We start from the raw sequence: 27,305 nt of genomic DNA on the forward strand, positions 1-27,305 counted from the left end.
CAGCCTGAACACACACATACCCAGAGACTCCACAATCCACCCCAGGACTCAACAAAATGCCCTCACACCAACACTGAGACAGGAACATCACAGTGGCACTGCTCATGAAATGCTGTGTCACGGACTTAACATAGCACATGCAAGGCTGCTGTCCTTAGAAAGGTCTGCTTACAAGGGTGGCCCTTGGCATGTGGGATCCTCGATCCTGGGATTATCATTTGCTAATGAGAATGGCTCGCTGTGCCTCAAGTGTTTGCAAAAAGAATATGGTCTGTGCCAAACGCCTGCTATCCTTCTGAAGTCAGGAATTTAGGCTGGCAGAAGGTGTTTTGGGCACTGAATCTCCAACAAGTTTCCCTAGTAGGGAACATTCTGCAAGCCATGCACTGTGCAGCTCAGTACTAGGAAGTAAAGTACACTGCATGCGACTCTACTGGGAGAGGACTCTCAGCCTTGCTCCCGGTGTCGTCTGTCCTTCACCCAAATGTGCTTCCCGCCTTGCTGATTCTGCTTTGCAGCCTCTTACCATAACAGTCACAACCATGAGCATGAATATATGTTAATTCCTGTGAGTTGTCCTAGTGAATCACTGAACGTTGTGATGCCACACAAAACTGATCAAGTTTACACACAGGTTAAATGAAAGAAGTTAAAGAATAGATACTATGATCAAGATAATGCCAGATAAATTTGTGATTTAAATATTTAAAAGAAATACAAAACTACTACGAGAAATACCAGACTCAGGCCTGGGTGGCTCGGTGGGTTGAGCATCTGCCTCTGGTTCCAGTCAGGATCCCAGGGTGCTGGGACTGAGCCCCACATAGAGCTCCCTGCTCAGCAGGGAGTCTGTTTCTCCCTCTGCCCCATCACCACCCCCACCCAATGCTCAGGAACACTCTTTCTCTCTCACAAAAATAAATTTTAAAAATCTTAAAAAACAACAAAAAACAAAATAAACAATAAAAACCCGAAGTCAGAACCATAAAGAAATTAGTACAGTTTTGAACATGTGTAGAAACTGTGCCTCAAAATCAGTAACAAACTACAAAAAGCAATTTACAACGCACATACATTAAGAGGAAAACAACATTCCTAACAAAAAAAAAGGTGTGTGGGGGGCGCCTGGGTGGTTCAGTAGGTTGAGTGATCAACTTTGGATTTCGGCTTAGGTCCTGATCTCAGGGTCATGGGATGGAGCCCTGCAGAGAAGGGAGTCTGCTTCTGTCCCTCTTCTGCTCCTCCTGCCCTTCCCCTCACTCCTGCACTCTCTCTCCAAATAAATAAAATCTTAAAAAAAAAAGGGGGGGGGGAGGAGGAGGAAGAAGGGCACATTCTCCTCACTAAGAATACTCATGATCAAAAAAGATTTGGGAACAAAATTATAACCTCAGATGAGATATACTTTACATTCATAAAACTGGAAAACAAAGTTGAAGCTAGCAAATGAGGGAGATGTACATTCTTACATCTTACATCTTCCTGTTAGAAGTGAAACTGATGTTCCTTTTGGTAGGCAGAGCCAATAGGGAACAAGTCGTAAAATATGCGCGCTGTCTGACCTAGTGTTCACAACAGGGAAAACTATAAGCAATGTACATGTCTAACTAGACACCACTGGTTAAGTGATTTGTAGAATATACTTACAATGGAATAACCACAAATATTAAATATACTGTTACGTAGGAACTCTGAAAAGACACAATATATTAAATAAAATTAAGTAAAATTTAAGTTTCATGAAGGCAGGAATCTTATGTTTTCTTCACAGCTATATACCTAGCATCTAAAATTATATCCTATGGTACTATAAAGATAATAAACATTTGCTGAATGAATGAAAAATGTCATTAACGTATAGGTAAAATGACCCTACTACATTCACATATGCACAACTCACACTGGTGAGTAGACAGTCTCACAGTAAGATAGACACTACTATTTTCATAGGACTATCTTGGAATGATTGGAATTGGTGATACTTATTTTTCTGCTAATATTATTTCAGTGTCCTACAATGAACATATTAATACCTTTCCTCCAAAATATACACACACGTCCTTTTTATCTTCACTGCCTCTATGGCGCAGGATGGATTGGGGGTAAGAGGGCGAGGCAAAAGAGGATTTGTACTTCTTGTTTTAAAGAGTTCTGAATGGTTGATTAATAACTAATGCCTAAGTGTGATATGTGTTTCAGACCAATGATGAAATGAGCAAATAGAAAGATTTACTCAGAATCTATCAACACTATTATTTGGGGACGCCCTCCCCCAACCAATCTTGTCAAGCTCCCTTCACTCACCATATCTTCCATGTCCAGCTTCCACTCTGGCCTGTGATACTCTACAGAATGGTTAAAACCATGAATTTTACATTCATAACTGTCCCAGTAATTATTCTAATTATGACTTCTTTTTTCCTTGAAGATTTTATTTATTCATTTGACAGAAAGAGACAGTGAGAGAGGGAACACAGGCAGGGGGAGTGAGAGATGGAGAAGCAGGCTCCCCGCTGAGCAGGGAGTCCAATGTGGGCCTCAATCCCAGGACCCTGGGATCATGACCTGAGGCAAAGGCAGCCACTTAATGACTGAGCCACCCAGGCAACCCTCTAATTAAGGCTTAAAACATTCCTTTTAAGAGGTTACAAATTCAGCTTAGGAAATCTATGTCCCAGGAAATTCAAATGACGATAAGGTTTCCTCAACAGAAATCTCCAATTATTATGTATTTTAAATTACAGAAGAAAGAACTTACCCACAAACTCCCAGTATTTTTTATAATCAGCAGGAAATTTTCGTAAATGCAACTGATAGAATTTTTCTTTGTTTGGAGAGCTGATCCACTCCTGTGCCACCTATACAAAGTAAAAAGGCATATTAAGAGAGCAAAAACATTCTGGAAAGCCAATTCTAAACAGCAAAACTTCCCCAAACAAGTAACAAATAAAGCCCAGAACCTAAAATCCCAAGTGGCAGAATATGAAAAATTCATTTGTGACTTCTGGTTTCCAGTTTGGCATGTAAGGAACTTAGAAGTCACTACTTGATCCTAATGAGTAAAAAGCAAGCCAAAAAGTCAACCTTTCCCATCATCACAAGTGACAGGAGCCCGAAGCTCAGGGCCAGGAGAGGAAACACTGAACTGGAACTGATGGGCTGGTTCAGGCTCAGTGTGGACAGCTCTGAGAGATAACTACTCTACGGGGAACACATCTTAAGGGGAACCCCACACTTTGTTGAGTTCTACCTCTAAGGAGTCCTTCTGGCCCTCACAGCGAGTAATGGAGAAAACCCATTCATGCTTCCAGCACAAGAGGAGGAAATAAACCATTTTGAAATATACCAGAACATTTCGATCTTAACGAGGCTTGATCTTGGAGAAAGTCTCTTATTACCAGAATAGAACTATTTGAGGGAAGAAAAATAACCAACTGCAGCCCATTCTGGCCATCCTGTCCCCCCTAGGGAGGTGGGGGGAACTGAGAAGCAGGTGTATGGTTCTTAGTCCAGGAGCCAAACCTCCCCAGAAGACTGAGGGGCTATCACAGGATTACAGAAAGGTCCCCCTCCTCCACAGCTTACCACATCACCAAAGGCCGGCTTACTGCTGACTCTTCCTTTCACCTACATCATGTCCGCCTTACAACAAAAGTTGTAAGGTCACGCAACAAAGGCCAGAAACAGAGACTGAATAAGCATCAGAATCAGAGGTAGGTATGGCAAGAATGTTGAAATTACCAGACCAGGAAATTTTTTAAAAACTGTAATTAATATACTATGTGTTTAATGGAAAAAGTAGAGCATGGAAGAAATGATAATGGGGGTGGCCTGGGTGGCTCAATCATTTTAGCATCCAACTCTTGATTTCAGCTCAGGTCATGATCTCACAGTTGTGAGATCAAGTCCCGCCTTGGGCTCCATGCTGGCCATGGAGCTTGCTTAAGATTCTCTCTCTCCTTCTCCCTCACTCTATTTAAAAAAAAAAAAAAAAAAAAAAAAAAAAAAAGAATAGATGATAATGTAAATTCTAAGAATCAAAAGAAATGCCAGAGACCAGAAAACACTGACAGAGATGAAGGATGAAGTCTCTGGTGGGCTCGTCAGGAGACTGGATACGGCTGAGGTAAGAACTGCTGAGCTTGAGGATCTGGCGACAGAAACCATCAAAGCTGCAAGGCAAGGAGAACAAAGAACAGGGGACGGAACAGAAAACCCGAGAACTGCGGGCAAGGGCCAAAGAAATGGGACCACCAGGAGCAGGAGTGAAAGGAACAGAAGCAAGACCTGAAGCGATCATGACCAAGAGTTTCCCCCAAATTAATGTCTGACACCAAATCACAGATCCAGAAAGCTCAGAGGCCACCAGACAGAACAAATGCCAAAAACTATACATAGGCGTATCGTACTCATACTTCAGAAACCTGAAATAGCAAAGATAAAAAAAATCGTGAAAGAAATCAGTGTAGAAAAACAACCTACCTACTGAGCAGAAAAGGTAAGAATAAGAATCACATCTAAATTCTCAGAAACCATGTAAAAAGGAAGAAAGTGAAGCAAATATTTAAACTGTTGAGAGGAAAAAACCTACCATCATAAAACCCTGAACCCACAAAATTATTCTCTGAAAGTGAAGGAGAAACAAAGGCTTTTTCTCAAAGAAAAATGGAGGGTATTTGTCACCATTAAATTTATCTTGCAAGAAATGTTAGAAAAGATCTTGAGAAGGAAAAGCATATTGGGATCTACAGAAACAAAGAGCATCAGAGAATAAGCTAAGGTGAAATTAAAACCTTTATGTTTCTTATTCTTAACTAACCTAATAGTTTTATTCAAAATAATAGCAATGATTTATTCAATCACGTACGTTTATGTGTGTATTCGCACACAAGTGAAACACACGCCAGCAACGATGCCAGGGATGGGAGGGAGAACTGGCGCTATTCTGTTATCACAACGTACTCACACACCCATGAAGTGTTACCTCAAAGTGGACTCAGATTAGTTGTGAATATGTACTGCAGGCTCTAGGGCAACCAATAAAAAATGTAAAAAATAATTGATATGCTAAGGAGAAAGAGAAAATGGCATTATAGAAAATGCTCAGTGAAAACCACAATGGCGGGGGCGCCTGGGTGGCTCAGTTTTTCAGCGTCTGCCTTCAGCTCAGGTAGTGATCCCGGCATCCTGGGATCCTGCATGGGTGGGGGGAGCTCCCTGCTCAGTGGGAAGCCTGCTTCTCCCTCTGCCATTCCTTCTGCATGTGTTCCCTCTCCCTGTCAAATAAATAAAAATCTTTAAAAATAAATCCCCAAAACAAAAAACCACAATGGCAGGGAGGCACATGGGTGGCTCAGTTAAGTGCCCAACGCTGGACTTCAGCTCAGGTGATGATCTCAGGGTTGTGAGACTGAGTCCCACTTTGGGCTGGACGTGGAGCCTGCTTAAGATTCTCTCTCCCTCTGCCCCTCCCCACCCCTGCTCATGTACGTGCTCTTTTATTCTAAAAAAGGGAAAAAAACAGTAGAAATTAATCCACTTATATCAATAGTCGCCTTAAATGTCAATGATTAAATACACCAAATAAAAGATAAACTGTGAGAGTGAATCAGGAAATAAGACCCAACTATACACTGTCTACAAGAAACTGACTTTAAAAGTAAAGACACATTAAGGATTAAAGTAAAGGGATGGAGGAGCACCTGGGTGGCTGTTGGTTAAACATCCGACTCTTGGTTTCAGCTCAGGTTGTTAATCTCAGGGTTGTGAGATCGAGCCCCACGTCAGGCTCTGTGCTCAGCACAACCTACTTAAGATTCTCCCTCTGCCTATCCCCCACCTCATTCTGCGTGCTCTCAATAAATGAATCTTAAAATTTTTTTTTTAAAAAGTAAAGGGACAGAGAAAGATAACCACACTAACAGTCAGTAGTAGAAAGGAAATCATAGCACACAAGGCAATTTCCATGTACTTTTTTTTTTTTAAGATTTATTTATTTGACAGACAGAGATCACAAGAAGTCAGAGAGGCAGGCAGGGGGGAGGGGGAAGCAGGCTCCCCACTAAGCAGACAGCCCAATGCAGGGCTCGATCACAGGACCCCGGGATCATGACCTGAGCCGAAGGCAGAGGCTTTAACCCACTGAGCCACCCAAGTGCCCCTCCATGTACTTCTTAACACCACTGCACCTGCTAGTAGATGCCATTTCTAGGGGAAAAAACTAATATTCAAATAACATGCCCAAAGCAATATAGCTAGTAACTGGTCAGATAGAATTTTTTAAAAAACTTAGTATCTATACTTTCTAATAAACACTTGAAGGAACGAAGAAAGAAAGAGAGAAAAGAAGAGAAAGAGGGAGTAGCTATATTAACTTCCAGCAGAGCAGATCTCAAGGCAAGGAAAGTTCTCAAGGATGAAGAGGGGCATCATGTGAGGGACAAATAAGTCACCACTCCAAGATACATGGGTCCATGTATCTTACATGGGTAAGAAGACACAATAAGCCTTCATACAGGTGTGCCTAGCAAAAGAGAATCAAAATAAATGAGGCAAAAACTGACAGAACTGCAAGAAAAAATTATTTTTACATTCTTTTATCAGAAATGGACAGATCTAACAGGCAGAAAATTAGGAAAGACAGCTGAACTCAAAAGCACCAACAATCAGCCAGATACAAATGAAATCTAGACTACTCCACAACAGGAGCAGATCATACATTCATTTCAAGATCACATGGCAAAACAGACCACATCCACTTTCACAAATTTAAAAGGACAGAAATCATACGCTGTCTGTTCCAGACTATAACAGAATTAAACTAGAAATCAACAACAGAGATAACTGGAAAAGCCCAATGTATCTGGAGATTGAACAACAGAGTTAAGTAACACACGGTCAAAGAAATTTCAAGGGAAATTTGAAAAATATATTGAACTAACTGAAAATGAAAAACACAACTTGTGAAAAGCAGACACAGTGCTTAAAGGGAAGTTTATCCACACTGAATGCATATATTAGAAAGTCAGTAATCTAAGCTTCCACCTTAGGAAACTAGTTTCTAGAAAACTAGAAAGCAAATTAAATTAAAAGCAAGCATAAAAAGAGAAATAATAAAAGAGCAGAAATCAATGAAATTGAAAACAGGAAATCAGTAAGAAAAATCAATGAAACCAAAAGCTGGTTCTTTGAAAAGATCATAAAAATGATGAGCTTCTAGCCAGGCTGAGGGAAAAAACAACACAAATTTCCAATATCAGAAATGAAAGAAGAGCCATCACTACAGATCCCACAGACACAAAAGTGATAAAGAAATATTATGAACAACCCTATCACCACAGATGTGATAACCTAGGTAAAATGGACCTATTCCTAGAAAGAAATAATCTGCCAAAATTCACACAAGAAAAAGATAACATGAACAGGCCAACATCTATTAAAGAAATTCAATCAATAAAAAAAGGAACCTTCTGAAACAGAAAATACCCAGGCCAGCTGACTTCACTGGCGAATTCTACCAAATTTTTGAGGAAGAAATTATACTAATTCTCTATGATCTCTTCCAGAATACAGAAGCAGTAGAGTAGTCCCTAACTCATTCTATGAGGCCAACATTTTACCCAAATACTAAACCAGACAGACATTACAGGAAAAGAAAACCGTATCTCAGTATCTCCAACATAAAAGTAAAAATCCCCACCAAAACATTAGCAAATGGAATCCAACAATGTATAAAAAAGAATCACACACCACAACAATGAAGTGCAATCAATCCCAGGCATGTAAGACTGGTTCAACACTCGAAAATCAATTAATGTAATCCATACCATCAACAGACTAGCAAGGCTACAGGATATAAGCTAAAGTACAAAAATATTTCATATGTACTAATAATAAATAAGTGGAGTTTGAAATATATAATCATGCATATTAGCACTCCCCAAAATGAAATACTTAAACATAAATCTAACAAAATACATGTAGGAGCTATATGAGAAAAACCACAAAACTCTGATGGAAAATATCAAAGAACTAAATAAACAAAGATATTCCATGTTCAAAGGTAGTAAGAGTCAATACTGTCCAAATGTGAAAAATTCTTCCCAACTTGATGTATAAATTCAATGCAATCCCAATAAAAATCCCAGCAAAGTATCAATAGACTGATTTTAAAGTTTATATGGAGAGGCAAAACATCCAGACTAGCTAACACAATACTGAAGAACAAAGTCAGAGGACCCAATTTCAAGACTTACCGTAAAGCTACAGTGATCAAGATGTGTGGTACTGATGAATGAATAAACAAGGAGATCAATGCAACACAACAGAGAGCCCAGAAACAGAGCTGCATAAATGATCTAATCCCAGTCAACGGGTCAAAGGAGCAAGAAACAGTGCAACAGAGCAAAGACGATCTCTTTCAACAAACAGTGCTAAACATCTGGGCACTCACAAAAATGAAGGTAGACACAGATTATTACACCCTTCAAAAAAGTATCTTAAAATAGATCAGAGATCTAAATGTAAAATGCAAAACTATAAAGTTCCTAGGAGGTAGCACAGGAGCAAACCTAGAGAATTTTGGATATGGTGACGACTTTTCAGATGTAACATCAAAGGCATGACCCATGAAAGAAAGAACTGATGAGCTGGACTTCATTAAAAACGTTCTGCTCTGAGTAAGACAATGTCAGGAGAATGAGAAGAGAAGCCACAGACCTGGAGAAAATATTTGCAAGAGATACCCCTGATAAAGGACTATTACCCTGAATTTATAAAGAACCCTTAAAACTTAACGATAAGTCACCCAAAAATGGGCAAAAGACCTGAGAGACTCCTCCCCAAAGAGGATATCAATGGCAAGTAAACACTGGTCAAGATGTCCACAATCCTGTGCGATTAGAGACTGAAAATTAAAATGAGATGCCACTAAATGCCTATTCGAATGGCCAAAATCCAAAACTCTCCCCCTCTTCCCTACCCGCAATCACGAGCGTGCATGTTCTCTCTCTCAAAATAAATTTTTTTTTTAAAGATTTTATTTATTTATTTGACAGAGAGATATCACAAGCAGATGGAGAGGCAGGCAGAGAGAGAGAGAGAGAGAGGGAAGCAGGCTCCCTGCTCAGCAGAGAGCCCGATATGGGACTCGATCCCAGGACCCTGAGATCATGACCTGAGCCGAAGGCAGCGGCTTAACCCACTGAGCCACCCAGGCGCCCTCAAAATAAATTTTTTAAAAAGGCTTAGTAAGTGAAAGAAGCCAGTCTGAAGAATGGAGGATTCCAACTCCATGGCATTGTGGAAAGGCAAAACTATGGGAAGAGTGAAAAAGGTGGCGGTCAGTGATTAGGGAGGAGGGAGAGATGAACATGCAGAGCACAGAAGATTTTTAGGGCAGGTAACTATTCCGTATGATACTATAATGGTAGACACAGGACATCACACGTTTGTCAAAACCTGTAGACCAAGAGTGAACCCTAATGGAAATCAATGAGTCAATGCAGATCTGTCAATTCTAACAAATGTACTAGTCCGGCACCAGATGTTGGTAACGGGAGGGCATGCATGCATGTAGAGACAGGAATATATGAGAACTCTGTACTTTCGGCTCTGTTTTGCTGTAAACCAATTAACTACTCTAAAAATAGTTTAATAAAAATAATTACTTTATGGCAATTACGAGTAAAGCTGCTATAAACATGTGCAGGTTTTTAATTTCCAAAGCAACCTTAGGAGCCAGAAATAAAGAGGATCTCTGATCATCAAGCTATAATGGCATACTAGAGGCCAAACTTATTGAGAAAGTACAGAGAAACTCAAAAAAAGTACTAATGAATATATTCAATATACCATATATACACTGATTTGTACATTTGATGAAGTTACAGTTTTATCTGTTTCATAACCTTCTAGACTTCAAAAATTGAAACATCATGAATGGCATGTGCTAATATTTTCACACTAAGTGAAATAGTAGTTAAAGGTTCAAGTAAGTGAATGCTTGTGGTCAATCAAAGCAGTATTAAGTGTGTAAGAAATCACCTAGGGAGGACAAATAATCGTGCGTATAGTTAGAAAGTAAGCTCCCTGGGTAGAACATTTACAACACACTGAACAGAAACTAACATTGGCTCTTCAAATTATCACAGAACAGCGGAAATGCTATAATATCATACAACACACTGTAACTTCAAACATGCCGTGTCCCTTTTCTTTACACTGGGCGGGGGTGGGTAGGGGGGACATGTCCAGCCAGGCCGTGTCCTCAGAGGACATACCAGCCTTCTTTTTTCCAATAAATATAGAGAATGGGATTATTGTATAAAACTGTAGGTTTCTAAAAATTTGGTAATTTTTCAGATCAAATATTCTAACATTATATTTTTATAAAAATGTTACCACTACATACATTTTCTTTGATTATGAGATGGTTAATCCCATTATTAAAATAACAGCTATTTCACTGCAGAAAAGGAGTTTGTGCAATGGTGGTTCCCAACAACCAATGCTGCCTTACAGGTTACAAGACAGAACCAAACCCAAAACCTACAAAGCAACTGCCACTCATACTCGTACATCCTGTCTTCCCTTTCTTTACAGAGTCAAAGGCAAACCCATTAATTTTGTTCTGAATCCCTCTTTTCCTCCTTAAGACTCAATTTCTGAAGTTATCCACTGTCTTACTTCAATTTCTTCCTGCTCATTGCTTCTTCCTATCAGCATACACCTTGACCTACTTCTTGGAAAACAAAAAACCAACCCAAACCATGCGGAGACGGGGGGGGGGGTAATATAGGAACTCTGTGCTTTGTCCTCACTTTTGCTGTAAATCTGACAATGCTTTATAAAGATTATTAATGGGGAAAAAAAAAACCCACGAAGCAAACAAAACAAACCTTTCTTTAATTCCTGAATCACCATCCAACTACTGCCCCATTTTTCTGCTCCCCTTCCTCTTCCAAAAACAGTCCTGCTATTCCCGTCTTTTCTACTTGGCTTCTGTCCTAACCAACCCACCAAAATGGTTCATCCAGGTGGCATACTCCACTTTCAAAGATTACTTCCTTGCCCTCTTTTTGCCTCCTTGCTTTTGATGTCAGGTCAACAGATTTCATCTCCAGTGCAAGATGTACTCCCATCAACAGTCTACGCAAGGACTCTCTCCCTCTACCCACAAGGCCAGAACTTCCACCCTCCACACTCACTCACTCTGTGTCTAGAAGGAGCATCACTAAAAAAATCCAGTGCGGTGTATATTTACCCAAAGGACACTGCAGTGTAAACGTGCCTACTTGTTTTCAGTCAGTACTTAAGAGTCTGTTGCTACTGACTGCAGTTAGAACTGCCATATCTTATTCATCCAACCTAACTGGTTCCCGCTCTGTAAACAATCCTTTTAATAACATCTTTTAATAACAGATCCCCAGGGATGGACATGTGTGTTCTGATGCGTACACCTCAGTCTGAAACTAAGAGGTCAGCTGGGATCACAAACTTTGGCTCACCACTCTGTTAATGTACTTTTCTTCTTTGTGAGTTAGAGCAGCACTACGTATATTCACCATTTAGTCTTCCCTTTGATGGATGGCTAGTTTTAGTTTTTGTCCATCTTCTATTGATTTCCACATTATTTTTTTGTTGATTTACAAAAGCTTTTTGTATATTCTAGCGGTCTTGTCACTTTGGGAATATTTTAACTCTTCTTCCTATCTGTTAACCAAGAATATGGGGTCCTTCACTGAAAAATTTTTAACTTTGACAGGGTAAAACCCAAATTTTTCATCTTGTGCTTAATACTTCTTGGGTTTTAGGACTTCAGTCACCTAAACTGACATGTGTTTTCTGATACTGTTTATTCTCTCATATAATTCTTTCAAATACACGTGTTAGTTGAAGATTCTATTATGCTATAAGACAGTAAGGTGGGCTAATTTTTTCCCACTAGAGTAGGCCAATTTTCCCAGTACTATCTAACAATTTATCCTTTCCCTGCTGACTTGTGGCAGTCTATCCTAAGTTGTCTTATCCTTAAGTTGTCATACAGGCTGGGGGGGCGGGGGTGGGGGTAGGTCTCAGGAGCTAAAGGATCTCTGTTCCATTTCAGTGAGTTGTCTGCCCATTCCCGTGCCCTCCAATTACAACGCTTTAAATATGTCTTCATATTAAATAAGGTGAGTGAGTGTCCCCTCTCCCCATCATGCTGTTCTTTTTCAAAATGACTATTAAAATATTTTATTCTTTTTTTTTAAAAGATTTTATTTATTTATTTGACAGAGAGAGATCACAAGTAGACAGAGAGGCAGGCAGAGAGAGAGAGAGAGGGAAGCAGGCTTTCTGCTGAGCAGAGAGCCCGATGCGGAACTCGATCCCAGGACCCTGAGATCATGACCTGAGCCGAAGGCAGCGGCCCAACCCACTGAGCCACCCAGGCGCCCTAAAATATTTTATTCTTTACATAAATTTTAAAATGCTTATAAAGCTCTTCAAAAAATGTCCTGCTTGGAGGCACCTAGGTGGCTCAGCTGCTTAAGCATCTTCCTTCAGCTCAGGTCATAGTCCCAGGATTCTGGGACAGAGTCCCAAGTTGGGCTCCCTGCTCAGCGGGGAGTCTGCTTCTCCCTTTACTTTTGTCCCTCCCTGCAGCTTTTTAAAAAAATCCTGCTGGAATTTTAACTGAAACTGTATCAACTGTATAGATTCCGAGAGAAGTCATATTTTTACAATGTTAAATTGTCTTATCCATGAACATGGTACCTCTCTTCATTGGTTCACTCTTTCTTAATGGCCTTTAAAATAGAGTTAAGACTCAAATGTTCTCCATAAATACCTCATGCATTCACTGCTAAGCTCTTAACATGTCTGCAGTTTGGGTCTGATTATAACTGATACTTCTTTCATACATTCTAGCTAATTATTACAGCTATAAAGGAACATTTTTTCTGCACATCAACCTTGTACCCAACTACTGATTCTACCGGAGTTTCTATGTAGATAGTGATACCATCTGCAAATGATCAGGATTATGACGCTTCTAATTATTCACTGCTGTTTGACAATGACAATGACATTGTCATTGTCAACTGCTCTTTCAGTTGCTGCTTTGAATATTTTGAGATTAAACCACTGCATCCACACATGCTCATGGTTGGTTCTATGTTCTTAATGGGTTAATATTCCTTCTATGAGTACCTGTCTTTGTGTTTCTGAATTATTTTCACATTTAATTTTGATTGTAAAACTGCAGTCCTGCTTTCTTTTGTTCATGTTCTTCTGTTACCCTCTTTTTCCTTTCTTTCATTTTAACTTTTCTAGCTCTTTTTACGCATGCCTCTGGCAGAGAGTGTTACTACTGGAACTTGCCTCTCAGTACATTCTAGTTGCAGCAAGACTAGTACATCAAGGTCTTGCTGCAACTGTTATGGTACATGTGTGCTTAGTTATATTCTCTATATAAGAACCCTCTTGGGGCTCCTGGGTGGCTCAGTGGGTTAAGCCACTGCCTTCGGCTCAGGTCATGATCCCAGGGTCTTGGGATCGAGTCCCATATCAGGCTCTCTGCTCAGCAGGGAGCCTGCTTCCTCCTCTCTCTCTGCCTGTCTCTCTGCCTGCTTGTGATCTCTGTCTGTCAAATAAATAAATAAAATCTTTAAAAAAAAAAAAAAAAAGAACCCTCTCAACCCAAACTCTTAACTGGCAAATTTCCAGTTTTATCATCTCAGCTCATTTTTTCCCTCCTGAGCTCCTTATTACACACAGAACTGTACTTGTACCAAACCTGTACCTTTTCTATTTCCCACTTCCATCCTTTCCTGATACCTCAAATTGTGTATATTTATTATTCATGCCACTTATGAATTCTTGATTTCAACTATTATCTCTTTCAGCCACACTATCTTCTCTGCATTGTTACAGTTTCTCCTGCTTCGTGTTTCATGTTCTCTCCTTTATCTCTGAAAATACTTAACGTGCTTAGGACTAAAATCTTTTTGTCTGCTCCACTACTTTTGCTTTATCTTCTCTGTATTTTCCAGTTTGCTACTTTTCCCTTATAGTGACTGTACTCCAAGGAGACTCATCTTTCCCCCTCTTGAATTCATACTCCCCACTGATACTAGGCACATCACTTGGAAAGGTACATGGGGCAGGGGAGGAGGGAAAGCAGCTAAATCCCAACACCACTCTAGCTTTTGTGCCTCTGCTTATGAATGGGGTAGGGGGGAATGGGGGGGAACATACCTCATGGAATGAGCATGGTAATATTATAATCAGCAAATCTATCCCAGGACTTATGTTTTTCAAACTCTGACTCCCTTGGTTATAATAACCTAGTCCCAGGGATGAGAACTTTCAAGAATCCAGGAATTCAAAGACTCTTACTGTCAGCCATGCCTCATATGGGCTGGGCTATAGAACAACCCTAATGCTACCTACTACTTTTGGCAGACATGAGCTAGCTGCAATTTTTCTGCTCTGCACTACAAGGTAACATCAAAGCAGTGTTCTAGCCCAGCAGGATGAGAGGAAGGAAAAAAGGGCAAAGTAAAAAATCCACTCTAACTCCCATCTGTGGCAGTTCTTCTAGTCTGGTCTATCATTTCTTTCCCACTCTGAGACCACATCATGTCCTACCTGCCCCTAGGCTTTCCCACAATATATATTCATCTAACACATTCAACTACAACCCTCTGGCTTCTATGATGTCACTTGTAGAAGAGACTGCCATTAGCCCAAATGCATGTGATGCCCGGTAAACAGCATCATCACCTAACCAGATGCTTAAGCCAAAAGCCTCAGAATCATCTTCTCTTTCCTGAATTCCAACATCCATTCCATCAATAAATCTCCAAAATTTACCCACAATGACTTCACTTCTCTTTACTTCCACAGCCGCCACCCAAACCAAACTACCATTGCCTTTCTCCCAGGCTATTCTAACAGCCCCTTAACACATCTATATAGCATCTATGCTTGCCTTTCCAGATTATTCTCCATGGAGCAACCAAGAATGATGGGTAAAAAACTGCAATCTACTGCGTATTACTACCCCCCACCCTAACACCAACTAAACATCTTCCAGCACTTTCTCATTAAACTGAAGATGAAACCCCAACCCATAGTTTCCAGGGCCATATACCATCTGGCTCCTGCCTACTTCTCCAATCTTATTATATTTCCCTTTTCCCCTCAGTTCCTTCACTCCAGTCTAACCAGCCTAATCTCTCTGCTCATACATGCTCAGTTAGTCCCCATCTCAAAGCATCACATTCCTGTCATGCCCCTCTACCCTGCACAGAATGCTCTTCTGCAGCTCCCTGCCAGGTCTCAAGAGCAGTTTCCAAGTGTGATTTATATCAACCTGTTTTGCTTCCTTTCAGAATAAATTACAATCTGAGATGAGCTAAAGAAGCAATTTCACTACAGGGGATTTAAGTACTGACAATCAAAGTCAGGACCCTAGAAGAGCACTTTCTTCCTACCTGCTCCCTATCCTACAACCTACAATGAGCCTGGTAACAGGAGAGAACTGCAGACAAGGACAGCAAATATAAACATTAAGATAAAGGAGCATTTGCCACAACCCCCCAAAAAAGGGGAACCTGCCAAAATGGCAAACATTTGTCTAATCCTTTTATGCATTAAATGTAAGGATTAAAAAACAAATGTATCTTCTATCAGGCACATCAGTATAATAAAAGACTCATATTGCCAGAACTTGAATTTGCTCTCATCTGTCTTTTGCACCAAGTGTTAATTTACATAATGTCACTTCACCTGCAGTAAGACATAGTGACTAAATATGCTTTATGTCCTAAATAAGATACCAACCAAACAGCATTCTATTAACAAACATTATGAAGTCAAATTCCATCAGAATGAGGGTAATGAGCCTTGGTCCAGGGCTGTGGTTGACGCCACAGTCTGTGGCTCATTAGAATAAAAATTAAAATCAAGGCATCTTAATACCACCAATAACTGTTGGCCTGAATAAACACAAGAAATGCTAATGGGGTGCCAGAGTGCTAAGCCTCTGCCTTCAGTTCAGGTCATGATCTCAGGGTCCTGGGATGGAGCCCCAAATCGGGCTCCCTGCTCAGTGGGGAGCCTGCTTTCCCCTCTCTCTCTGCCTCTCTGCTTACTTATCTCTCTGTCAAATAAATAAAATCTAAAAAAGAAAAAAAGAAAGAAATGCTAAAACAATGTTGCTTAAGCTGTATGGTTAAAAAAGGAAAAAGAAAATTTCAAATAAAAATGAGAGCCTGGGGCACCTGGGTGGCTCAGTGGGTTAAGCCGCTGCCTTCAGCTCAGGTCATGATCTCAGGGTCCTGGGATCGAGCCCCACATCAGGCTCTCTGCTCAGCAGGGAGCCTGATTCCTCCTCTCTCTGTGCCTGCCTCTCTGCCTGCTTGTCATCTCTCCCTGTCAAATAAATAAATAAAATCTTTAAAAAAAAAGAAAAGAAAGAGCCTGAACACAGCCATTTCCCCGTTCACCCCTCTTGATACCCCACCAAAACACCAAAGAAATATTTTTTGTGTGATTTCAAATATTTTATTTATTTATTTGACAGACAGAGATCACAAGCAGGCAGAGAGGCAGGCAAAGAGAGAGCCCAATGCGGGGCTCGATCCCAGGACCCTGAGATCATGACCTGAGCCAAAGGCAGACACTTAACCTGCTGAGCCACCCAGGTGCTCCACCAAAGAAATTTTTAAAAACAGGATTAATTCTTTAGGACAAAGAACATAAGACACGTGTCTCAAAATGCTGGAAGCTGGAAAGCAGCTGGATGAACGGTAGCGGACTCAGAAAGCCCAAGAAGCCAAGCTGCAACCGGTAAGCTATGTGATGGAGACCTCTGATCTGGAAGGAGGACTGAAGGGAGACAGCCCCTCACTGCTACCCACAAAACGCTGCAGAGATTCTGTCTACGGAGAGGGTAAAATACAGTCTTCAGCCTTGGAGACAGCAGGTATGGTGGAGATCCGGTACTGACAAAGAGGGCAATTAGCCAAATGCTTCTACACTGAATGCCGGGCCCCCCTTCCCTCTGTCCCCCGACCCTCATCCCTCAGTCAGCTCCCTGGTCAGCTCCCCATCAGACCTACCCCCTCCAGGCAAAATATCTGAAGATCCTTTGGAAAATCTGACCTCACTTAAGAGAGGAAAAAAGCCTACAGATGTTGACATGTAAGTGTGGGGATGGGGCTTCACGACAAAATGCTAACACTTAACTGTCCTACCCTTTCACTCAGAGCTTCTCTTTAATCTTATACACAACAAAACAGATTTGTAACTACCCTGAATCATACAATCTTCACACAAAGAATGAAATTAACGCTGGGTTCCACCATGTTCTGGTGTCCTTCAGATCACATTTAACTTGCACAGTGCAATAAAAAGGATCATTTTAGCACAGGAGGAGTTTCAGGTATTCTTAAGCATCTCTTTTAACCCATCACTATTTAAATTCATCCCCCCGCCTTTTATTTACAGCATTTTCACAAACTGAGATGTATTTCACACAATATAAAATTCACCATTTTAAAGTGTACCCTTTTAGTGGTTTTCAGTATATTCACTATTTCATTGAGCTATCACCATTACTTAAATTCCAGAACACTTGCATCATCTCAAAATAAACCCTATACCTATTGGGAGTCTCCTTCCCCTCCTCCACCCAACCCCTGGTAACCAATAATCTACTTTCTGTCTTTATGGATTTACCTATTCTAGACATTCCATATAAATGTAATCTTATAGTATATGGCCATCTGTATCTTCTTTCACTTACCAATATATTTTCTTTTTCAGTGAAGTATACCGGACATATAGTATTAGTTGCAGATATCAGCATAATAGTAACAGTAACAATATATATTATATAATATTACATTATAATATATAATAATTTTTCAAGGTTCATCAATGAACATGTAAAAGCAGCAGATAATGGCTTACTCTTTTTTTTTTTTTTTTTTGGCTTACTCCTTTTTAGAACTGAATTTCACTTCGTTGTATGGACATTAGTATTTTGTCCATTCTTCAGCTAATGGATATCTGGGTTATTTCCCCTTTTGGGCTACTATGAATAATGTTCCTATCTGCTTTTCAGTGTCCTGTTCTTAACTGTGAGTAGATCACCGCAAATCATTAGCTATCTGAAGAGTTAATGTAAAAGGTCTGTATACACTAAAATGAACAGGCAAAAAGCAACTGGGGGAACAGGAACCACGCAAAGAGAACTTTTTTTTTAACTAACTTTAAAACTATCATTAACAAATTGCAGACAATAAAGAAATGCCATGCCCATGAAAAGAACAAGATCCTATAAAACAGAATCCTTAGAGACCAAGAGTCCCATGAAACTCAAAGTATGTTAAAAAAATTCAATAGGTGAGAAAGCCTCCAATAAAGCAGAAAAAGAAAAGTGAGATGGAGAGTAGAAAAAGTGAGAAAATCAAAGACATTTTAAGACATGAAAGGTGTCAAAACTTTATCATCCACACATCCTTTCTCAGGAAGCTGGAAGGCTATACCTTCCTAAAATGATGGCATAACTAAGAAAGACGACTAGGGGCACAAGAGAAAGAGAGCCTACACAGGAAAGAAGGAAACACAAGGCCTGGGATGAGGGTGGGGAGTCCTCTGGGTTAACCACCATAAACCAAGACTATGAAACTTACAGATTACTTCATGTACCTGACCATTAGAGATTTAAACATCCAAGAGAGTCTGAATCTAACTTAAAGTATACAGAAAGTTAAATGAGATAGTAAATCCAGAGAAAGCCAAGAGTTGAGAAGGAAAGGAAAAGTAGTTACGTCTGGCATAAACATATAGCAGACTATATGACTTAGCCGTTAGAAAAGGATACCTTTTATAAAGTCAAAACAACAAACACTGACCTAAAAATCATAAAACAGCTCTGTAATGAGGATGAGGGGCAGGAAAGATGTGTGCAAACGCAGGGTTGGAAAAAAAGGTACTTCCTATAGCAACAGAAAAATGCCTAAAACTGAAAAATTAAGATGTCACATGAGTGATACGTTTTAGAAATATGGAAGTAGAAAGCAGACATCAAAAGGATCCACTGAGAATAAAAAATGGTTACTGAGGGGATGACGGGTACGTGCCATTTTTTACAAAAGTATTTGACTATTTCAAACTTTGTATATGTAGAGAGTGCCTGGGTGGCTCAGTCAGTTAAGTGTCTGCTTTCAGCTCAGGTCATGATCTCTGGGTCTGGGGATCAAGCCCAATGTCAGGGCTTCCTGCTCAGTGGGAAACCTGCTTCCCCCTCTCCCTCAACCACCCCTTCTACCAGCTTGTGCTCTCTCTCAAATAATAAAAAATAAAACATAAAAAATAAACCCTTGGGGCGCCTGGGTGGCTCAGTGGGTTAAGCTGCTGCCTTCGGCTCAGGTCATGATCTCAGGGTCCTGGGATCGAGTCCCACATCGGGCTCTCTGCTCAGCGGGGAGCCTGCTTCCTCCTCTCTCTCTCTCTGCCTGCCTCTCTGCCTGCTTGTGATTTCTCTCTGTCAAATAAATAAATAAAATCTTTTTAAAAAAAAAAAATAAATAAACCCTTGTGTATATATAAATAGAACTTGTGCCTATTCTGTTTTGAAAAGACTAGAGCTACAAAAATGTCCTGAAAGGAATATAGGATTAGCTCTTAATTTAGGGAAGAGTAAATAAAAAATACATCTGTCCTAAATTTAAGGGCTGTGAATGGCTTCTCAGCAAATTTTCCAGGAAGAATAAAGATTAAAGAAAAAATTAGCTTCAAAATGAATAAAATTTATTTTCCCAAGCACATTTAACTACATATACTGCTCACTAAGCTAAGAATATTTCTATGGGAAGAAAATAATTCTCCTAATACTACATCAGTATTTCACTTTGCTATTACGGAGATGTTAAAGATCCTTTGTCAGTTAGTTGTTTCTAATGCTTTTGAAATACTATTAAACTAAATCTTACAACAATGGCTAAAATTGAGGGCATAAATTGATATAAAGTATATTTTAAGGATGCTCTGATTCAAGTTTTTTAACAAATATTCACAATTTACTTGATGATCTTACATAGCACATTTGCCCCTTCATGTGATACATTTCCTTTTCCTTCAACATGCTGAGCGGGATTCCCCCCTTAGTATCTCCCCTCACCTTGCCTGGAATATACTTCTCATGCTGGATTCCTTCTGGTACCAGTGTAAACACTTATTTCTTATTGAACCTTTCTGTCAGAAATGCCCTATGCCCTCTGTGCTAGATATACTAGGGCCCTTCTCCTAATCTGAAATTCTCACATTTAGAAGGCAGAGGCCTGTAATAAAAACTTGACACGTATGGGCCACCCAAATACCTGCAGGTGAATGAGTACACAAATATTTATCTCAGTGTTCTTGCTTATGTTTTTAAGAAATTCAGGTTGTTACACACTCATTTTTTTTTAAGTAACTTGAAAAAGTAAAAATGTAATTTCTCACCCCAACCTGCTTTGTTTTCAAAGCAGGTTGGATGCTTACACTTGAAAGAATCATTAGCTGTTTTTCTGAGATTAAAATTTAACTGGGAATCTTGTATTTTACTTGGCAATCCTCACCAGGGGGAGTATGGAAGACAGAAGAACCAGAGTATGCACTGAGACAGGGGAGGCAATTGAAGGGAGAGAGCAATTGCTAGGATGAGTGAGAAACTGGGAAGACAGATATCTAAAATGGAATTTAGGATTTACTGCTTTGTGTTGTTCAATGTAATTTACCCCATGCCACCTCCTCAAGAAAACTTCAGTAAAGGTTTGTTATTACTTAAAAATATATGTAGAAGGGAAATTATCTCCTCTGAGATGTCTTCCCTTACCTCTGTATCAAAAAACACTCCTGTGCTACCTCTGGACTTGTTCATTAGCACTCTGAATTGTGTCTAGAGGCCCCAGAAGGGCAGAGGTTAAGAAAGTATTCTTCTGTACCACCAGCAACTAGAACAGTGTCTGGCATAAACGTCCATTCAACATATAATCTCAAAGCTCCAACTAAATCAAAACTAGGTCAGTTATTTTAACTATACTCTAATCACTACCAAAATAAAAAAAGAAGCAACTTCAAAGTCTTGGCCCGTATACAATTAAAATATACTTACTGTTTCGAAAGTATTCAGTATCATCAAAGGGAAAAAAACATTAAAATAATCGCCACAATCTTGAAATCTGATAGGCACAGGTCTTGAGATGGACTGACAAAGGCTTGCTGGGGGCCCGCACTGATCAAAGTTCACAAACATTTCATATTTCCATTTTAAGACCTCTTTGACAAAGGTGTCAGAGATGGACTGTGATGACAAGAGAATGTTGACTGGAGTGGAAGCTGAGAAGGATTTGCTTTCACCAAACGTCAGTTTGTAACCTTGCCTGTTGGAATTATTTGGAGTCTGAGGATGAAGAACATTGCACAAACTCTTCACTTCACCCGCCGGCTTTGGAGACAACACAGAGGCTGGCTGTGGGACTTTCGAAACAGCCTGTGCCCCACTTGACTTATTTTTTAGAGCTGGTGGAAGTGCAGGGGTACTTTCCAAAGACTTGGAAAGATTAGCAATTCGTGAAGTACTACTTGAGCTAAAAATCTTAGCAGTGGAAGGTCTCGAAGGCTTAGATGCAGAAAGAGGCAAGCCAGGTTTACGAAATACATCTTCATCGGCTGCTTTGGCTTCAGAGTGTTTTGCGCAGTATTCACCCTGGTTTTTCGGTGTTTCAACACAATCTTTGTACTTACATTTTGTGCTACTCCAAGATTCCAACTGAGGCCGACTTACAGAATCTTCTTCCACCTGTGCTTTATCTTTGCCACGAATTACTTCAATGAGTTTCTCATTACCGTTCTCCACCTGTGAACACAAATCCATATCTTCAGGGTTGTGCTGTGTCAGAAATATATTCTCATCTTCTGTATCACTGTTCGAGTCCAGCTCTCCGTCTTTCAAAGTTGCCAACTCTAAACGATGTACTATTGGGTCACTTCCACCTAAGGGGTTGGCTGAAGCAGAGACATTTATTTCATTTGTTGGTATTCTTCCATTTAACACAACAGAAGCACACGGGCTCAAGAGGCAAGTATCATCTGTCACTTGAGAGACGTATTTTGTTTTCATGGGTTCTGGTTCTTTAGATGCACGTTTTATTGACTGTTTCCCAGTGGTGTTAGCAACCACCTCAGTTCCTCCTTTAGAACGATAATCTGAACCATCTGATTCTGGGACAAGTATGTCAGAATTCTGTGCTGCACACGGTCCTGCTCTTGTAGTATCTTTACTTTCATAATCTGAAAGTCCTTGTCTATTTTTTTGTGATTTGGATCTCATCTGCCTTCGCAACTGAAGATCTTGACTTGTCAGCAGTTTCTTATTATTTTTCACAGAGAGAGTCTGAGGGGAAATTAACTTAGTCTTTTTTCTAGTATCAACCACTCCAACAGTTTTGCCATGGTCGCGTAACTGAACTAAATACTCTAGAGATCGCTGAGACAACTCAAATGCCCTACGAGGAGCCTTCTTTAGACCAAGTTTCTCAACTGTTGAAGTTGGCTCAGGGCACTGGCGCAACTTCTTTGGTGGAACTATAGCAGGAGTGGTCCTACAACTGATGTAATTTGAACTTTTACTCTGCCCTTTCTTGGTATCTGAATGCGTTTTCTTAGGAGTTTTAGAAAGTGGGACTCTCCTAATGGGTTTGGAATAAGAACGAAGCTTTGGAGAAGACTTCTTTAGTGCAACTGTAGTGTCTTTGTCTCTCTGAACACTTGAACTGGGACTTGTCCTTAGGTCCACACTTTTAAAATCATTTTCAGTCACACTTCTCTCATTAAGAATATCAGGCTGGTCCTCATTTCTATCAGAAGGTGAAGGTCTTGGATGATCTTCAGCCATAGGTTTTTCAAATCGTTTTCGCTTACGTTTTTTTACTTCAGTTTCACGAATTTCCCCAACAGAAATACTGCTCTGCGGTTCTGTGTGTTTTTCAATGCCTTCTGCTACTTTCTTAATAACCTCTTCAGATACATAATCTGTTTCATAACCCCAATCATTTGTGATATCAGCTATGTCAGCTGAACAAGAATTTTTCTCATTCTCTTGAACTGAATTCTTGTCTGGTTCCTGATCTTGCCAAACAGAAAACACTTCACCTGGACTTTCAAACTCAAAAATCTGAGAATCCGATTCCTCAAACTGCAAAAGGGACTTTGTCTCCTCTTCCTTTATTAGCTTCTTTTCCACATTCGCATTAGCTACTGAAGTATGCTGCTCCGGACATTCTTTCTTGATGCCTATTTTATCTTGCTTAATATGTCTCTCAAAACCCAGGATTTCATCATCATCGTCATCATCATCAGAATCTGAAATAATAATAATCTGGCCGCGGCAGGCTTCCCCAGTATTATTCTGGTCAGCCAGGAAACGCCTTCTGCCATCTTTCACTCTTCTTTGTAACTGGGATGAGCTTTTTTGAGTTGAATCTGATGGGAACTTAATAACACTGGCCTGAGCTATTAAAGATAACTTGTGGAGGTCTCTGTCTACCTGAGAATCTGTTAAGGTGTCAGACTGAGGACTTAGGCCAAGAGCTTGTTCTCTCAAGTGAGAAGACAACTGACTAGTGTTCTTGCTACTTTCCTTATCTCTTGATTCAAGAACAGTCACAGGATCTTTGAAGGGAGAAGTTTTCTTCACAAAAGTGTTGGTCACTTCTGTAAATGAGACCAAATCTTTATTATCAATGTGACATTCCTGTATTTGATAGCTGTTTTCATGGGACGAGAAAATATCTAATTCTTCACTCTTCAGTGGTTTCTTTTTCAGCAATAAACTGTTTTGAGATTTTTGTTCCCCATTTTTATCATCCAGAAGGCCATTAGGATCTAAAGAGAGATTGTGCATAAAGCCGTCCCCTTTCTGACCTCCTGAATCTTTCCTTGAATAGAAACTGTCAATGTTAGACACAGCTAGGTTTTCCTCTAAATTACCAGTATTACTGACCAAAGTTCCTTTCCTGTGTTGCTTCTTTATTACATGTGATAACTTAGCACAGATTTCATCTTTACGTGCCTTAGTTTTTGATTTTGAGGTTTTGCCAAGAGCATCATCTTTGAAAGAGAAATCCTCAGTTGATGTGGATGCCTTCTCCAGAGATTCAGTGCTAGAGCTGGTTAACAAACGTGTTGACATGATTATTCCTCTGTCACATCCCCTTTCTGGATCATTCCTTGAAGTACAATTCTCTTTCACAGACTTCTGCTTCCCTGTACTTTTTTTAACGTGATCTTGACCTTTTTCAGTGAAAAGGTTTTTACTACTCTTCTTTATGCATGACTCGGCTGGGACATGATCTTCTAGTTTCCAGTCTTTTATAAAATTTTGCTCATTATCCTCTTCTACAGTGTTATTTGCTTTGATCAACACATTCTCTTGCATCTTATAGGTCTCCGCTTTCATTGGTTCTTTAGGAAATGTTGGGCTGGAGCTTTCTAGACAGGACAGGTCTTTATTAGACTTCCTATCTATTTGTTCATTTTCTTCTTTACTGTAAGATGCAGGAGAGCTTTTACATGCAGGACTCAGATCCACAAAAGTGTTATATTGAGGTACTTTGACTTTTATGTTTTTAATAATTTGCTTTAAACAAGTTTGTAATTCATGGGTTTCCTGAGTAGTCAACTGCCAACCTAGCGATAAATTTCCACGCAGAAATAAGTTGAGCTTATCCCAGAATCGCTTACATAGAGTTTGCTGCCCAAGCTGATAACCTTCTTTAAGGAGACTTCTAATCAGCTGCACACAAGCCAGCTGCACAGAATTCGATGGCATTGAATGCAATGACAGAGATGATATCATTGCTGTTCCTTTGGAGCAATTTCCAGATGACTTCTCGGAACTCCGTGCAAATGCAGTGGTAGGAAGCTTGGCACATTTTACAACAGCTTCTACCCATTGCTGGGAACTAACCCACAGCAGATGCAGACATTTTTTATGTCTATGCAGCTCAATCACGGACACCAAAATTAGGAGAAAAAATTCAGTAACTTTGTCACAAACAGCATCTGTTTGGTTGAGGACATCTTTGACTTCGGAGTGCAGATGATGAATAACCTCCACTATATAAGCCACACCCAAATCCTTAAGATCCATGAGGGACTGAACAAAAGGGATGAACCACAGAAACGTGCTGTTATGAACACGCATGTCTTGACCAATATCTGACTGAAGCACACTGGCTAATGTTTCCATCTCTTCATACATGTTAGGACAATAATCCGGGCAAATGGCTGATCTCCACCCCGAATCCTAAAGTGAAAGAAATACAGACATTAGACAAGCAAACAGAATTCATGACAGATAGAATACAGAGCTATAAACAAGAATATATATCGCCTAGTTTTCCCACTTCGGTTCACATATATACACACGCCCCCCCAAAATGGAAAACACAGTTCCATGTTGAGGACAAGGGTTTGTGAGTACCCCTCCATGCACTCTGGTCTTCTCTCCATTAGCAGGTTTTGATTCCAGTCATGTCACTTATCTCCCTCATCCTGTAACCTTTCCACCCTTCCTAACTGCCCTTCATTTTTCAAAGTATCACCCTGTAGTGAGAGTCCATTTTCCCCATGTACATCTGTTCAGTTAGAAACCCCTCACGCAGCAGTGGATTCAGAACAGCTATGTATCGAAAGATCAGTAATTCATCTAATTATGGACAACATTGCCTACACAATACAAAGGCAATACGGGATCATCTGAATTCTCAAAATGCTTTGTACCTTTTTGGTCTTCTCGGGATTATAATTGTATACAATCTGGCTGCAAGTCACCATATCATCCAAATATGACTCCGGTTCTAACTTGGTCCTTCAAGAGTAAGAATATATATAAATTACTGAAATGAAGAAAAACAAAAAGGAAAAAACCCTACTGCAAGTCAGTTACAACAGACTTCCTCGCTGAGATTATATGACTGAACAAACCTCACAGAGCTGTTCCGTATATTCTGGATCTCTTTATTGTAGCTCACATTGTTGATAATGGTTTGAAATGCCTCAATAGGATCGATACGTTGACCCCAAACCTTGGATCCGAGGCGATCCAGAATCACCATGAAACAGTGTAATGCTGGCCAGAAAGGATCCACACTATCATCTGAAACACAACAGAGTGATTGGTGGATTACAAAACCATCAGAAAAAGATGAGAATGAAGCATTCTTTATCTGCGTAGCAACAAAACTGAAAGCAAAGCAGCAAATTTAAAATAAAGTGCTGCCAAACACAGGTTTTTAAAAGCCTGGTAAACTTTAAAGTTAATTTTGCATTTTTTCAAGCTATATATACACTGCTAAGAAAGTTTTAAATGGGGAACAAACTGAGATAGTCTAGGTAAACTCACCTCTCTCACCCTGTTTGCATACCTGAAGCAATTCTTCCTACCAAACAAAGCGCATGATACAAGAAATTCTGGTTTAGCGTGATCTGAATTGTGTGTGCCATGGGACTGCTGTAAAGGACTGAATCCCTTAGCTAATATTAGGCTAAGCAGATACACACCCCTTCATCCATCCATATCTCAATGTGGCTTTGTTACGTACTTTTCATCCAAATGACAGGAATTCCCATTACTGAGAAGCTCTTGCCTCCAGTCCTTTCCCTCTTCTCTATGAGACGCGCAGTGGCAAAAGACCGTCCCACTCAAAGGCCTTCAATTGCTCCTTAATGTCTTCCAAGAATTCAAAGCCCTCTGTCATGCCCTTACGTTTAAGATCCTACTCTACTGTTTCTTTCAGCTTCATTTTTCAGACTTCCATAATCATACCTTATCTACAGCAAAAACAGCTGGTTTTTTCCCAGGTAAGAACCAGAATGCCTTCACTATTAGCACCACCCATCAGAATCGTCCTTCCTCAAGCCCAGCTCAAATGTTCCTACTACACCAAACATTCCCTGGTCCCTTACTCTTCGCTAGCATTCTTCTGACACAGGTGCTCCCTCCCTATCAAACTGATAGCTTATCTGATCACCTAGAACTTTCTGCTTTATTTCCCTCAGGACTCTTAAACTCTACTTGCTTCCTTTCCTGCAGCGGACACAATGTCTCATGTCCAGTAAGCTCTCAAGTAAGGAACAAAGTCATCAGTTGAAGACCATTATGAAAGCCTTCTTAAAAGAGGGGACTCCCATTCTGAAGAAGGTTAGGGGAGCTGGATTAACAGAGAAGACAGAATTGTATGGGAAAGGCACAAAGGAATGAACTA

The 27,305-nt window shown here is 40.1% G+C and overlaps 1 protein-coding gene across 1 annotated transcript in view; it reads right to left on the reverse strand.

Annotated features, from left to right (window-relative positions):
• SETX (senataxin) overlaps window positions 1-27,305 on the reverse strand; it is an 84,797-nt gene that overhangs the window by 36,583 nt on the left and 20,909 nt on the right. The window contains 4 exon segments of the mRNA XM_013058609.2: window positions 2,759-2,858; window positions 21,152-25,345; window positions 25,822-25,909; window positions 26,026-26,197. Of these exon segments, the coding sequence (XP_012914063.1) occupies window positions 2,759-2,858; window positions 21,152-25,345; window positions 25,822-25,909; window positions 26,026-26,197 (4,554 nt within the window).

This window comes from Mustela putorius, unplaced genomic scaffold (genome assembly GCF_011764305.1).
Source record: "Mustela putorius furo isolate JIRA1106 unplaced genomic scaffold, ASM1176430v1.1 tig00000596_pilon_pilon_pilon, whole genome shotgun sequence".
Lineage (NCBI taxonomy): Eukaryota > Metazoa > Chordata > Mammalia > Carnivora > Mustelidae > Mustela > Mustela putorius.